The sequence below is a fragment of the Sciurus carolinensis genome, chromosome 9 (assembly GCF_902686445.1).
Source record: "Sciurus carolinensis chromosome 9, mSciCar1.2, whole genome shotgun sequence".
Taxonomy (NCBI): domain Eukaryota; kingdom Metazoa; phylum Chordata; class Mammalia; order Rodentia; family Sciuridae; genus Sciurus; species Sciurus carolinensis.
In genome coordinates, this window is record NC_062221.1 from 53,398,330 (window position 1) to 53,413,682 (window position 15,353).

At 36.2% G+C, this 15,353-nt stretch overlaps 1 protein-coding gene across 1 annotated transcript in view; it reads right to left on the reverse strand.

The window, feature by feature from the left end:
- The window catches only part of Mccc1 (methylcrotonyl-CoA carboxylase subunit 1), a 61,698-nt gene that overhangs the window by 37,039 nt on the left and 9,306 nt on the right, over nucleotides 1-15,353 (reverse strand). Inside the window, exons 4-7 of the mRNA XM_047564760.1 lie at nucleotides 14,325-14,420; nucleotides 5,178-5,299; nucleotides 4,498-4,645; nucleotides 4,285-4,406 (exon numbers count right to left, since the gene is read on the reverse strand). Of these exons, the coding sequence (XP_047420716.1) occupies nucleotides 4,285-4,406; nucleotides 4,498-4,645; nucleotides 5,178-5,299; nucleotides 14,325-14,420 (488 nt within the window). The remainder of the gene's footprint in view (nucleotides 1-4,284; nucleotides 4,407-4,497; nucleotides 4,646-5,177; nucleotides 5,300-14,324; nucleotides 14,421-15,353) is intronic.

Sequence of the window (15,353 nt, forward strand, 5' to 3'; positions counted from 1 at the left end):
AGCCTTTAACATATTAATCAGTTACTTTAAATTCCCTATCTGATCATTTCTAAATTTGTGTCACTCTCAGTCTGGTTCTGAAGCTTACTTTGCTTTTTTAGATTGTACTTTTTCTGGCCCTTAGCATGCCTTGTAATTTTATTTGTTAAAAGTAGGACACGATATATCAGGTAATAAGATCTGAGGTAAAGAGAACTTTAGTGATGTCTTTCATTAAAATGGTTAGGAAGTAGGTTGTGCTTCACATTTGCAGGGGCTGGAGATACCAGAAGTTTCAGTTTCTTCTAGTGTCCTTGTTTCATTTTTTTTTTTTTTTTACCTCTACTGTCTTTGGGTTTCCCAAAAAGTTCTTAATTACTGTCTGCGTTTCATAGCTCCTTCAGTTATGATTCACTCTTACTCTGCTGGAGCCCTGGTGACATGTATCTTAGTCTGTCTGTTCCCGCTGCTCTAACAAAATACCTTAGACTAGGCAATTTATAAATAGCAGAAATGTATTTCTTACAGTTCTAGAGGAGAGAAAGTCCAAGATGGATGGCCTAGCAGATTCAGTGTGTGGTGAGGGCCTCTTCCTTATAAATGGTGTCTTGTTTCAGTGTCCTCATGTGGCAGAAGAGAGAAGAGGCAAATGGTTTCTCTCAAGCCTTTTAGAAGGGCAATAATTCCACTTCGGAGCATGGGGCCTTCAAGGTCGAATCACCTCTCAGAGTCCCCAGGTCTGAGTATCATCATTTTGGGAGTTAGGTTTCAACATAAAAATTTTGGAGGGCCATAAACATTCAGACCATAGCAACGTGGTAGTAGAGTGTGGGGGAGGAAAAGCATTCTATAATCTTGTGATGAGATGGTCTCTTAGTGGGCCTGTGTTTGTGCTGTGACTTTCAGAAGTATTTCTTAGTCTTTTTAAAATGTTTTCCCCTTATATGAAACAGAAGGGCTAGAGGAGTTAGAGCTGGCTAGCTGTCTTTCCCCCAGCACAGAAGAGGCTCTGGCAACATTTCCCTGGGAGTCAGGAATCCTTTTGTTGGGAAGAACAGAATGCTCTGAGTCTGTTTCAAAATAGTTACTTTCCCTCTGCCCACTGCCCCAAATCATAAGGAAACTTTCCTTGGATTTTCACTGTGAGAACTTAATGGGGTTCTTGGAGTTAAAGCTCATGAAGGTGGAACGGACCCTCAATCTGTGCCCCATAGGGTCTCTCTCTTTCAGTCTAGTCCACACTCAGCCTCCAGGCATTTGGCAAAATTCCCATGATGTCTTGAGCTCCAGCAGCTTTTGCTTCAAGGTTGATCTCAGCTGTGCTGCACTGAACTCACAGGCCTGCACAGATTTCTGAGTGGTGGTTTGCTCCATGTGGTGTTCACCAGTGCTCTAAATGTTGCTTATCTTTTGTTTTGTTCAGTTTTCTGCTTGCTTTCTGGATGGAAGCAATGACTTTCAAGCTCTTTACATGTTGGAGCTGAACCATTCGTCAATTTCCAGTTGTAAATTCTACCACTTCACTGGTTTTTCCTCATCTTCTAGCTGTCCCAGGAAAGGAAACACTACAGCAGGCACTGGAGGCCATGAAGGGAACACATTGGGGTCACACCAGGGACACACAGCAGCTCTTTTCTGAATTTTCAGAAGATGGAAACACCTTTACTTTGGCTGCTTAAAATACGAGGGAAGCTCAAGGAAGTCTGGGGTCTCTGTTGTGGTTTCTGTAGTCACCCAATCACTTGTTTTTCCTTTTTCTGATGACCCTTTTCCGTGTGACTTTATCTAACTTGGTGGTTCAGGAACACAGTGTTTAGAAGTAGTTGAGAATCAGGAGGTGCATTAAATCCCAGGGACTCCAATTCAGCCATTGCTGGAGTCTGGCTGGATTCTATCAGGAGTGCCTTGATGTTTTCTAAGACTACGGAAATTTTAACACACACACACACACACACACACACACACATATATATATATATATAATTTTTTTTTTAAGAATTTAACCTTTCTTTTATTTATTTTTATGTGGTGCTGAGGCTCAAACCCAATTCCTCACCCATGCTAGGCAAGCACTCTACCACTGAGCTACAATCCCAATCCCTCTTATTTATATTTTTAATCCATCATTTTACATTTGCATTGAATGTAAATCAAGGAAGAAATGTGATTTTTTTCCCCCTCTAAAACAGTATACTTTGAAGATATTTTCCTATCCCAATCTCTCAGATAAGCTTAATAGTTCTGATCAGATTTGGAAAATATCTTGATATCTACTTTTTCAGTTGTCAGCACCACCCTGACCAGCTTCTGACATTCTATTAGTTCAACAGGTAATTATTTAGTAGTATATAAAGTATATACAGTATGATTATGATATTCCAATGTTACTGCTAGAAATTACAGAACAGGAATGCTAATACTTGTATTAGGAGAATAAGATTACAGGGTATTTTATTGTTTTATCTCCTGTATTTTCCTGCAGTTTTAAAAATGTATTTATATTACTTCTATATTTAAAAAAATACTACAGTAACTACTATGAGGAAAGTAGTATGCCAAGTAACATATACAAGAAAATAAAATGCTATGTATCAGCAGGTCCTTCATTCCCAGGAATTTTCCAGGTATTGGGAGAATAAATTACAACTGGAGGCATTGTATAGCTAATATTCCACAAGTAAAGAATTTATATCTTCAAGAAAAAATGGCATAGGCATTGAGCTATAGTTATTGAAATAGCTCGAGCTGATCCCTTTACAACTCAAGAGCATGCTAATTTGGATGGAGAGCCTATTCTTTCTTGAAAGATATTGAGGAAAGAAACTTTAATTTAATTTATAACCTCTTCCATTTTTGCCTTACTTCCTACCAAGAAGTGGCTCATGCTGTACTCTCCTATTGCTTTTTTTACTATCAAACTGTAATTAAATTTCATTTACTGTGTTGTGCTCAGGTTTTGTAGGGCCTGAAATAAAAACAATTTGGGTCCCTCCTTCAGGAAAAGAAGATAAAATTAAAAATACATAATTAGGTAGGGAGTCCTGGAAGAGGCTCATACAAAAATAAGAGTCTAAAACTTTAAGTTCATTAACTTAAAGGTAAATCTCTTTCAGGTCATGGCTCCAAAATGAATTATTCTTTTCACTCCACTTGCAAGTCATATGTATTTTTTTTTTAAATTGCCAAAAAAATCTACGAAATAGGAAACTTTAAAATAAGTATCTTATTTTAAATAACAGACATAAAAACAATTCCAGCCAGGTGCAGTGACACAGCCTATAATCCCAGTAACTCAGGAGACTGAGGCAGGAAGATTGCAAGTTTGAGGTTAGCCTCAGCAACTTAGCAAGGCCTTAAGCAACTTAGTAAGCCCATGTCTCAAAAAAAAAAAAAAAATAAATAAATAAAAAATAAAAGGTTGTATATGTGACTTAGTGGTTAAAGTCCCTTGGTTCAATCTCTGGCATCAAATCCCTGATCCCCAAAAGCAAAAAAAAAAAAAAAAAAAAAAAAAACCCAGGAATTTCAGATAACAACAAAACGTTTAAAAATTTCCCATGGCATTTGCTCCAATGCTACCTAGTGAAGCAGTTTAGCATAGTGACTTAGAGAATGAATGTTAGATTCACACAGCAAGTTCCAGCTTTACCACTTAACAGCTAGGTGAACTCAGACAAATAGCATGACTATTTGTTACCCATTGTCTTCACCTGCAAATTGAGAATAGTAGTACCTGCCGTTAGAATCAGAAGAACAAGCAAATATTTAGAATATATAAAATACTTAAAATCTGGCACATGGTAAATACAATTTCAATGTTAGCTGCTGGCATTATTATTAACTTAGCATTTAAAGTTCAATCTGGGTAACTATCTCCACCTCAACAGATGCTCAGAGTTCTATAAATATAGCTTAATCCCTTACAAGAAATTTTTTATATTAAAAAACCTTCAATTCTACCACTAAGAAACATAATGAATTACTAGTACATATGGAATCATTAAGCCACCAATAAAAAGAGTGAGGTAAACTACATTTTATTGATATGGAAAGAGGCCAATGATGTATTAGTATAGGATAGGATATAATATTAATATATAATATTATATTGTTCGCTATTCTTTGTATTTTTTTCTGCATTTATATGTATCTATGTTTCTATTCAGTGGTTACATCAGAGGTTGGGACTGAGGAACTTAAAGGACTCATTTATTCTTAGAATTTTATATATCATAGAATATGCATGTATTACTTTTATAATTTAATTTAAAAAATCTGAGTCAGGAAAAAAAAAGCTCAGCCCACCTTGGCGTGTCCACAAACTTCTCAATCAGCATGGCGTCGTCATTAAAAGACTTCTTAGCTTCCCTCCGCGCTGACTCTAACTGCTCCTGAAATTCTTTTTCTGATCTAATGATCCTCATGCCCTGAGAAAGGAAAAGAAGGGCTATGACTCTGACATAAATTAAACAAAGAAGACTCCCCTGAACCGGCAAAGGCAAGCACCCACGGCCTTACTTTTCCTCCTCCACCGCGGACGGCTTTAACCATGACGGGATAACCGATTCTGCCAGCATGTTCTCTCAGGCCCTGGTCAGACTGGTCCTCACCGTGATAACCTTCCACAACGGGCACCCCGGCTGCGGCCATTATGGACTTGGATGTGCTTTAGAGTAAGAACACCAAGATGCCCCAATTCTATAAATCTTTCATAAGAACCACAAAGATTACAATGGCATTCTTTTTAAAAAAGAATGCTACAGGTAAAGGAAGAACTACAGTGTGAGAAAACAAATCTTAATACGTATGCTAAAATGTCTGTTAGTTACCTTTCCTCATTTTGTGTAGCTTAGCCGACCTTTTGAACAAAAGTTCAAAAAAAACCAAATTAATATACTGATTAGAAACACTAAGGGCTGGGGATATAGCACAGTGGGTAGAGTGCTTGCCTTGCGTGCACAAGGCCCTGGGTTTGATCCCCAGCACTACAAAAACAAACAAACAAACAAACAAACAACAACAACAACAAACCACCAATTACTTGAATATTTCTGTAACTCAGTGTAATTTTCCTACATTGTGGATAAATAACTTATGACTATGACAACAAAAGGATATAGTTAAAACACCAATTACAGGTAAAGGAAACTTTTAATTGAACTTTCTTTAGTTATATTTAAAAAGATATCAATATGTACCTCTTTATGCCCATGTCTCTAATTGCAGAGGAAGGAGGACCTATAAAAATAATTCCTTCTTGCTTACAAAGTTCAGCAAATTCCACGTTTTCAGAAAGAAAACCATATCCTGGATGGATAGCCTAGAAGTGAGAAATAAAATGACAAACTTATTAGCTAGTTCTCAACTGGCAAAGCTTAGATGCAGGTGAAGCTATATTCCTCCAGGAAGGCTTCTCTATACATTGCCAGAGGCACGCTATGGTCTCTATCAAAACTGCTTCCCAAGAGATGTCTGGAACATGCAAACTATAGTTCAGAAGTCTTATATAAGCCAGAAGAATCTACTTTTTTTTTTTTTTTTTCGATGGTGGGGAAAACAGGGTCTGCACACCAGGTCAATGAAACTATCACTAAGCTACATCCCCAGAATGTCTTCATCATTCCAAACATAATTTCCAAACCCTTCTCTCCGCTAGTCTTCGATAAGTTCCATTTTACTTTCTATCTATGAATTTGTCTAGTCTATGTTCCTTGCATAAATGGAATTGTGTAATATTCGTCCCTCTGGGTCTGGCATACTTCACTTACCATAATGTTTTTAAAGTTCATCCCTATTTTAGCATGTATCAGAATTTCATTCTTTTTAAGGCTGAATAATATTACACTGTATGTATTTTCCACATTTTGTTTATCCATTCATCTGTTGATGGACACGTGGGTTACTTCAACCTTTTAGCCATTGTAAATAATGCTGCTATAAGCATTGGTGTATAAAAGTATCTGTTTAAGTCCCTCCTTGAAATTCTCTTAGGTTTATACCTAGAAGTGGAATTTCTGGATCAGATGGCACAGAAAAATCTATATTTTAATTTTAAAAAATAATGCTATTAGGGCCAGGCATGATGGCACATGCCTGTAACCCCAGTAATTTGGAAGGTCTCAAAATAAAAAATAAAAAGGACTGGGTATATAGTTCAGTGGTAAAGAGACCCTGGGTTCAATTCCCCATAATGGGGAAAAAGTAAAAAGAATAATACTATTAGAGAAGAATGTCAAGAAGCACAGGGTAATAAGGTTTTGTTTACTCTGTATCTGTGGAAAACTGGCCTAGAACTGAAACCACAATATCCAAAGCTGAAAAGAATGCACTAGCACATTAATACCTCATAATCTTCAGGTTACTATCTGCCAATGTTATTTTTCCAGAAACAAGCTAAGAAACAAGCAAAAAGTCAGGTAGTAGAGTTTTTATGTACTTTAGTGAAAGAAGAAGCCCTCAGACTTTAGTCTAGTCAATTCTACTTTATGAAGTTTGTTAGATTTACTTGTCTGGCTTTCTAGCCCATAGAAAGGAAAATCAGTAACCGAGAGCAGTAAGATTACTAAGAGTAAACATGCTGACAGCAAACAGGAAACAAAAGTCAGCCTAAAGGAAGAGGTGTGGGTGATTTAGTAAGGGATGAAGCAACTCTCTCTCTCTCCAACATCAGTGACCCGGGCATATTTGTTTTTCTAAAATAATAAGGATAGGGGCTGTGATTGTGGCTTAGTGGAAGAGCGCTTGCCTAGCATGTGTGAGGCACTGGGTTCGATTCTCAGCACCATATATAAATAAATGAATAAAATAAAGGTCTAGCAACATCTAAAATAATATTTTTAAAAAGTTATTTAAAAAATAATAAAATAAAATAATAAGGATGTATTATAATTATAGTAAAGAGAATGCAAAAAGAAAAAAATCTTAGACAACCCTATTTCAAAATAGTTAAGTTCAAAAAACATTTCAAATTAAAGGGGTAAGCTCCAGTTGTCTGGGAAATTCATACAAATAGAATAATCCACATCCTACTGGCAGCAAACAACAAAATCTGGTTATAGATAATCCTGGATGGTAACATTTTGCACTCAGTTTAGAGTTTCAAAGTTCAGTTTTAGTGTTTGATATGAGATGGTCAAACATTTATGACAGGCAAAGTAAAACAGGTCTATCTCCTAGTCTTCCTTGGTGGTTTTGGTTTTTGACTTCTAATACATAATACTCACCTACTTATAGGTTGATAGATTTGGTAAACTTATACAAATGTGTAACTATCACTATAATCCAGTTTTAGAATATTTGCATCATTTGAAAACACTTCCACATGCCCAAATGCAGTCAATCCCTGTTCTCAGGACCCAAGCAACCACTCATCTGTCTTCTGTCTCTATAGTTTTTTTTTTTTTTTTTTGGTGGTGCTGGGGACTGAACCCAGGGCCTTGTGCATACAAGGTAAGCACTCTACCAACTAAGTTATATCCCCAGCCCTGTCTCTGTAGTTTTATATGAAAATTTTTTATATGTAAAAATTTTTTATATGTAATAAAGACAATTGTACATGTGTCTGGATTCTTTTTTCTTTGTACCAGGGATTGAACTCAGGGGCACTCAATCACTGAGCTACATCCCCAGCCCTTTTTAATATTTTTTTAGAGACAGGGTCTCATTAAGTTGCTTAACAACTCATCAAGTGGCTGAGGCTGGCTTTGAACTCAAAATCTCCTGCCTCAGCCTCCTGAGCAGGGTGCTGGGATTACAGGAGTGCACCACTGCACACAGCCATGTCTGGATTCTTTAATGAAGCATAACTTCATGTTCTTGTATGTGTCAAGAGCTCATTTCTTTTTTATAGTATAGATTCTATTGCATGAATATATCACATTATTTATTTGGATATTTTTCCACTTTGGGGTTATTATAATGTTGCATATACCTATATGTCTTTGTAAACATATTTTTTTCATTTCTCTTGTGTAAATATCCATGAGTGCAATTGTTGGCCTATCTACAATAATTATATATTTAAGTTTTAAAGAAAACAGTCAAATTGATTTCTAAAGCAGTGGTACTCTTTTGCATTCACTAGCAATATATGATGACTGTAAGTTTCTCCACATCCAGGTCGACACATTATATTGTCAGTCTTTCTGACTTAAGGCATTCTAGTGGATATGTGCTGCTACTGCACTTTTAAAACATCATTATGGAGATATAGCTCATGCACCATAAAACTCATCTGATCCAATGATTTTTAGTATATGCACAGAGTTGTGCAATCAACCCTGTAATCTAAGATACTGAGTAAAATCAAGTTAGGCAAATTTTTACCACCTCAGAAAGAAATCCCATGCCTTTCAGCAGCTTTTCCTCTTAGTCCTAGGCTACCACTGATCTTCCTTTCTCTATAAATTTGCATAATCATGGACATTTCATATAAATGGAATCACACAAAACATATAGTCTTTTGTGACTGACTTCATTCATTGAATATAATGTTACCAAGTTTCATTCATTTTTTAGCATGTATCAGTACTCCCTTCCTTTTTTTATTATCAGATAACATTTTATAGTATGGAAATGCCACATTATATTTATCCATTCTTCAATTGCTGCATATTTGGTTCGTTTGCACATTTTGGCTATTGTGAGTAATGCTGCTATGAACATTCATGTTGAAGTTTTTGTATGCCTGTATGTTTTCATTTCTTCTTCTTTTTTTTTTTTTTTTTTTTTGGTAGGGGGATGGGGATTGAACTCAGGGGCACTCGACCACTGAGTCACATCTCCAGCCCTATTTTGTATTATATTTAGATACAGGGTCTTACTGAATTGCTTAGTGCCTTGCTTTTTGCTGAGGCTGGCTTTAAACTTTGGATCCTCCTATTTCCCAAGCTGCTAGGAATATAGGTGTGCGCCACTACACCTGGCTATGTTTTCATTTCTTTTGGATATATACCTAAGAAGTGGAGTTACTATTTCATGTTAACTCTTTAATAAGTTTTGGGGTAACAGCAAAATTGTTTTCCAAAGTGCCTGTGCCACACTCATACATTGCTGGTGGAGTTGCAAATTGGTGCAGCCACTCTGGAAAGCGGTATGGAGATTCCTCAGAAAACTTGGAATGGACCCACCATTTGACCCAGCTATCCCACTCCTCGGTTTATACTCAAAGGACCTAAAATCAACATATCACAGTGATGCAGCCACATCAATGTTCATAGCAGCTCAATTCACAATAGCTAGATTGTGGAACCAACCAAGATACCCTTCAATTGATGAATGGATAAAGAAACTGTGGTACATATACATAATGGAATACTACTCAGTCATAAAGAAGAATAAAGTTATGACTTTTGCTGGTAAATTGATGAAGTTGGAAAATATCATGCTAAGTGAAATAGGCCAAGCCCAAAAAGGCCAAATGTTTTCTGATAAGTGGATGACAATACATAACGAAGTGGGGTGGCTGGGTGGGTGAAGAGAAGAATGAAGGAACTTTGGATGGTGCAGAAGAAAATGGAGTGGGAGGGGGTGGGGGAAGGAAAGATAGTAGAATGAGACAGACAGTATTACCCTATGTATATGTATTATTACATGAATGGTGTGAATTTACATTGTGTACACCCATAGAAATGAAAAGTTGTACCCATGCAGTCTGTAAAAATAAAAAAATAAAAAAATTAAAAAAACAAAGTGCCTGTGTCAGTTTACATTTTCACAGGTAACGTATGAGAGTTCCAATTTCTCTACATCCTAACACTTTTTATTATCTGTCCTTTAGATTGATTACAGCATCCTAATGCGTATGAAGTGATATCTCATGGTCACTGAATTTGTATTTCCCTAAATAGCTAATATTTTAAGCATATTTTAATGGGTTTGTGGGACATTTGTGCATCTTATTATTATTTATTTATTTATTTATTTATTTATTTATTTATTGCAGTGCTGGGGATCAAACCCAGGGCCCTGTGCTTGTAAGGCAAGCACTTTACCAGCTGAGCTATCTCCCCAGTCCTGTGCATCTTATTTACTTAAGTATTGATTCAAATACTTTTCTCATTAAAAAAACCTGGGTTGCTCCATCATTGAGTTATAATTGCTCTTTATATATTCTGAATACAAGTCTTTTATTGAATAAATGTTTTGAACATGTTTCTTCCAGTCAGAACCTTGTCTTTAAGTTCTTACATGGTTTTCTTTGAAGAACAAAAGTTTTATATGTTTTAAAGGACATATCTTTCAGTGGTGCTTGGGATCTACCCTACAGCCTCATGTATACCAGACAAGTGCTCCACCACTGAGCAACAACCCCAGTCCCAAAATTTTAAATTTTGAAGATGACCATTTTATCACTTTTTTCTTTTATGGATCTTGCTCTTAGTAGCCTAAGAAATAAATCTTTGCCTAACCCAAAGCCTCAACAATTTTCTCCTAGCTAGAAATTTTTTAGTTTTAACTCTGGTATTTAGGTCTACAAAATATTTCAAATTAAATTTTTTGTGTAAGGTATAAGACAAGGCTCTAAGATCTAGACTTTTAGCTTCACCTTTTTTGCAGACAGATATTCATATATATATGAAGTTTCTAAATGAATAGATATATCATTGGAAGACTCAATATTGGTAAGATGGCAATTCTTTCCATATTAATTTGTATAATATATAGTATGTATGTGTGTGTGTGTTTAATTTTGGACTGTTTATTCTGCTCCACTGACCTATATATTTATCCTTAGACTAATACCACTCTGTCTTGGTTGCTATAGTTTTTTAGTGTTTTTGAAACTGTCAAAACTCTACAAATTTGTTAGTCTTTTCAAAATTGTTTTAGCTAGTATAGCTAAATTGTTTTAGCCAGTACAACTAGGCTATCTTAGGATTGGCTTACCAATTTCTACAAAAAAAATCTTAGTAGGATTTTGATAATGAATGCATTAAGCCAGGTGCAGTGGTGTATGCATATAATCCCTGAGGCAGTTGAACTGTAAGTTAGAGGCCAGCCTGGGCAACTTAGCAAGAAGACCCTGTCTCAAAATAAAATTTTAAAGAAGGCTGGGGATGTAGCTCAGTGGTGAGGTGCTTGCTTAGTGTCAAAAGGATACCAAAAACAAAAATAAAAAAGAAATATGCAGATTAATTTGGAAAGAATTACCTTCTTACCAATAGTGAGTCCTTTGGTGATATATCTATTCATTTAAAACTTCTTTCAGCAACATTTTATTAGAGATTTAGAATTTTTAGTACATAGGTCTTGAACTGTTTGTGTTAACTTTTCATATTTGATCCTTATTGATGCTGTTATGAAAGTTATTTGTTTTCATAATCTCATTTCTGAAGTATTCATTGCTAGCTTCCTTTTTTTTTTTAGCAGATAATTAATTTGATGGACTCTGATGAACTAGATAAATCTCAGAGAGAAACAGCTATCTCCTTGTGAAAATAGAGTACAACTGCAAACCCAAAACAGCCTTGAGAAGTTTATGACTTTATTAATAAAGGCAGAACAATGGGATCTCCTGTTGCTATGGTTGAGATAAGTTTTCCCAAAAGTCCATGTGTTAAAGATATAGTCCCCAACCTATGGAAGGTAGTAGAACTGAAAGAGGTGGGGCCTAAGGAGAGGTCTTTAGGTCACTGGGAATGCGTGCCCTCAAAGGGGATTGTGGTCCCTAGTCTTTTCCTTTTTCTCTTTTGTTCCCCAGTCATGAGGTGAGCAGTTTGGCTTCACCGCATACTCCCAGCATGATGTGTTATTTTGCCCAGGGCAACAAGGCCAACCAATCATGGACTAGAATTTTTAAAACTGTGAGCCATAACAAACCTTTTTCCTTTATAAGTTGATTATCTTGGATATTTGTTATATAGTAATGGAAAGATGACTAACATACCTACCCTTAAATCTCTGCCAACTTCTAGTGTCTCTGAATAGGGCTATATCATTTTACATCAGCAGACATTTAGTTCACTTGTAAATTTTACCCTAGTTCCTATAAAAGTGCCTACATCAAAATGGTCACATTAAGAACAACTGTACAATTTTGACAAACTCTGCTTAAATTAGTATACATGCATTATTCAATGTTGTTACAATGACCCTCAAGTTTCTTTTTCAAAATCAGAGTTAGGGCAAGATTTCCTCTTCTAATTGACACATACCCTTTTTAGGGGGAAGCCCTATAAATTGTTAAACCCACTAAACTTCCTTTCTGATCAGGGTTGCCAGGAAGTAAAGTATCCTTACTAGATCTAAGGTTTTTTTTTTTTTCAATTGTAGATGGACACAACAGCTTTATTTTTTATTTATTTATTTTTATGTGGTGCTGAGGATCAAACCCAGTGCCTAATGCATGCTAGGTGAGCACTCTACCACTAAACCACAACCCCAGCCCCTAGATCTAAGTTTTCTGATTTAATTTCAATCTTCTTTCTCCATATTACTAGTTTTTCATCCTTTTGTCATTTATTTTCATCACTATCTGTAATTTTTTGCAAGTTATCTTAAATCTTGAATACTCAAGTGAAATTGATATTTTAAAAAATACTTTATTCTTTTCAAAATAGTATCTATTACCTTCTCATTATTTGTGTTATAGTACCTAACACTATACTAACCCAAAGAGATACAGAGTTGATAAATTCTCTGGAATTTTGCATGTCATATATTTGCTAGAGGATTGGTACTTAAACTAAAAACTGGTAGCAGAGAATGGTTGTTAAAAAGGGAGTGGATTTTCGACTCTAAGATTTCTTTTTTTTTTTTTTTTCCAAAATTGTTTAGTTGTCAGTGAAGCCCTTATTTTATTTACATGCAGTGCTGAGAATTGAATCCAGTGCTTCACACATGCTAGGAAGGTGGTCGACCACTAAGCCACAACTGCAGCCCAACTCTTAAGGTTTCTTAAAGGATAAATAAGGAGGCTGATCAGCCTAAATGAAATAATTGTTATTATTTTGCAGTACTGGGGACTGAATCCAGGGACGTTTACCCACTGATTCACATCCCCAGCCCTTTTTATCTTTTATTCTGAAGCAGGACTTCACTGCGTTTCTGAGGGCCTTGCTAAGTTGCTGAGCTGGCCTCGATGTTGCCATCCTGCTGCCTCAGCCTTTGAGTCGCTGGGATTACAGGCAACTCAGGTCACCATTCCTGGTTTGTTTAGGTCTTTATTCCATTGTTAGCTCCTGACCATCCTATTTAAAAATACCTCCCACCCAGTCTTTGTCTGCTTATTCTGCTTTACTTTCTTCTCACCCAGTAGTACTCTGCTTGTTCTATTCTTTATTTGTTTAAATGTTTATTATCTGTCTCACCCACATACAGCATATCTTTGTAGGGATGCAACTCTCTTCATCTTATTTAGAGCTGCATCCATGCTTAGAAACTGGCACAAAACAGGAGACCAATCAGTGCTGACTGAAAGAATAAATGCCTGAATGAAAGGGAAGGGGGAAGAGACACTTGAGGCAGGTGGAACCCAAATCAGTGAATGCACAGATGAAATAGCAGAGTGTGCAAAGAAGCAGAACGGGAGATGAAACACAAGTTGTTTCTTTAGGGTTTTTGTAGTTATCTGCAGTGCTGGGGATTGAACCCAGGTCTTTATGCTACAGGGTTTGAACTTTATTTTGTAACCACCAAAGATTTAAAAACTGAAAGCTAAGATAAGAAAGGGCTGAGGTTTTTTTTTTTTTTTAATGGGGTAGGGGGAGAGGCAGGAGATATTAAGGAAACCTGTTTAAGAAATGTTCATCCAGAAGTATGGAGAACTGATTGAATTGGTAAGAGATTTAAAAGTAGGGAAATCAGCTGAGACTCATTAGTCCAGATAAGAGATCAAAAGATGTGGCTATATAATCAAGAAGAACTGTTTCTGGAACCATTTCAAAGAAAGATTCAATACAAGTTGGTTCCTATTTCATTTTGAAGAATGAAGTAATAATATTCAAATTCTGAGCCTGGGATACTGGAAAATAGATCTTGAGTCCCTACAATGAAACCTAGAAGTCAAGGGGGAAAACATTTCTCTTTCCATTATATTTTACTTTGTAATTTAGAGCACCATCTATTTTCCCAAAGGGTCTGATGTTCCTAGCACCTAGTTTTGAAGATAGAAGAACTGAAATCTCTCTCAAATTTAATTTACAGTTTAGACCCTCCATCTACTTACTTCTGAAAAGATCTAAAGTACACGGGATTCAGTGAAGAAGAGGAATGAAAAGGGATGTGCTTAGTTTACAATGACAACCCCAAAACCATATTAAAAATAGAAAATAATTTTGACAAATATAATTTTGCACAAATTATAGAAAACTTACTCTTCTTGTAAATCTCTTCAGAAGTCTTACCTGTGCAGCAGAGATCTTGGCTACTTGAATAATTTTCTCCATAGAGAGGTAGCTCTCCTGGCAGGGAGCTGGTCCAATGAAATATGCTTCATCTGCCTGTTCAAGAAATAGTACCTGCTTAAAAGATGGCATGGCTAGTACACACTCAAACGCTTCTTAGAACTGCTTCAGAGTTATTAAAATTTTTAGTTGTAGACGGATACAATACCTTTATTTGTTCATTTTTATGTGGTGCTGAGAATTGAACCCAGTGCCTCATACATGATAGGCAAGCGTTCTACCACTGAACCACATTCCCAACTGTGCCTCAGAGTTATTTTATGATTATTAAAAAAAAAAAAAAAATGCTACCTCCTTATGGCCAGACAATGTAAGGATTGAGAAACAGAAGTACCAGCTATTATGGTTTTGTTGTGAGGTGTCCCCCAAAATATCACGTGTGAGACATGCAAGAAGAAAGATTCAGAGGAGAAATGATTGGGTTGTAAGAGTTTTAACCCAATCAGTGATTTAATCCCCTGATAGGAATTAACTGAGTGGTAACTGAAGTGGTAGGGTGTAGCTGGAGGAGGTGGAAATTGGGGCGTGTCTATGGGGTATAAATTTTGTATCTCCGGAGTGGAGATTCTCTCTCTTCTTTCTGATGATGTGAGCTGCTTCCCTCTGCCATACTCTTCTGCCATGATGTTCAGTCACAACCTTGAGCCCTGAGGAATGGAGCTGGCTTTCTATGGACTAAGACCTACGAAACCATGAGCCCCCAAATAAACTTTTCCTTCTCTCTAATTGTGCTGGTCAGATCCTTTTAGTCACAGCAGTGAAAAAGCTGACTAAAATACCAGTTCATGCTTATATTATAAAAGTAAGCCAGTCTTATAATCTTTTGCATGAAAAGGGTGCTAAAACTTGTTTTTTACACATAAACCACACACTAAAATGAAATTAAAGTCTTAGGATAGAAAGCAACAGTCATATATCGGGTATCATTAGCAACAATAATAATCTTACATGTATGCAATGCCAAAAAGT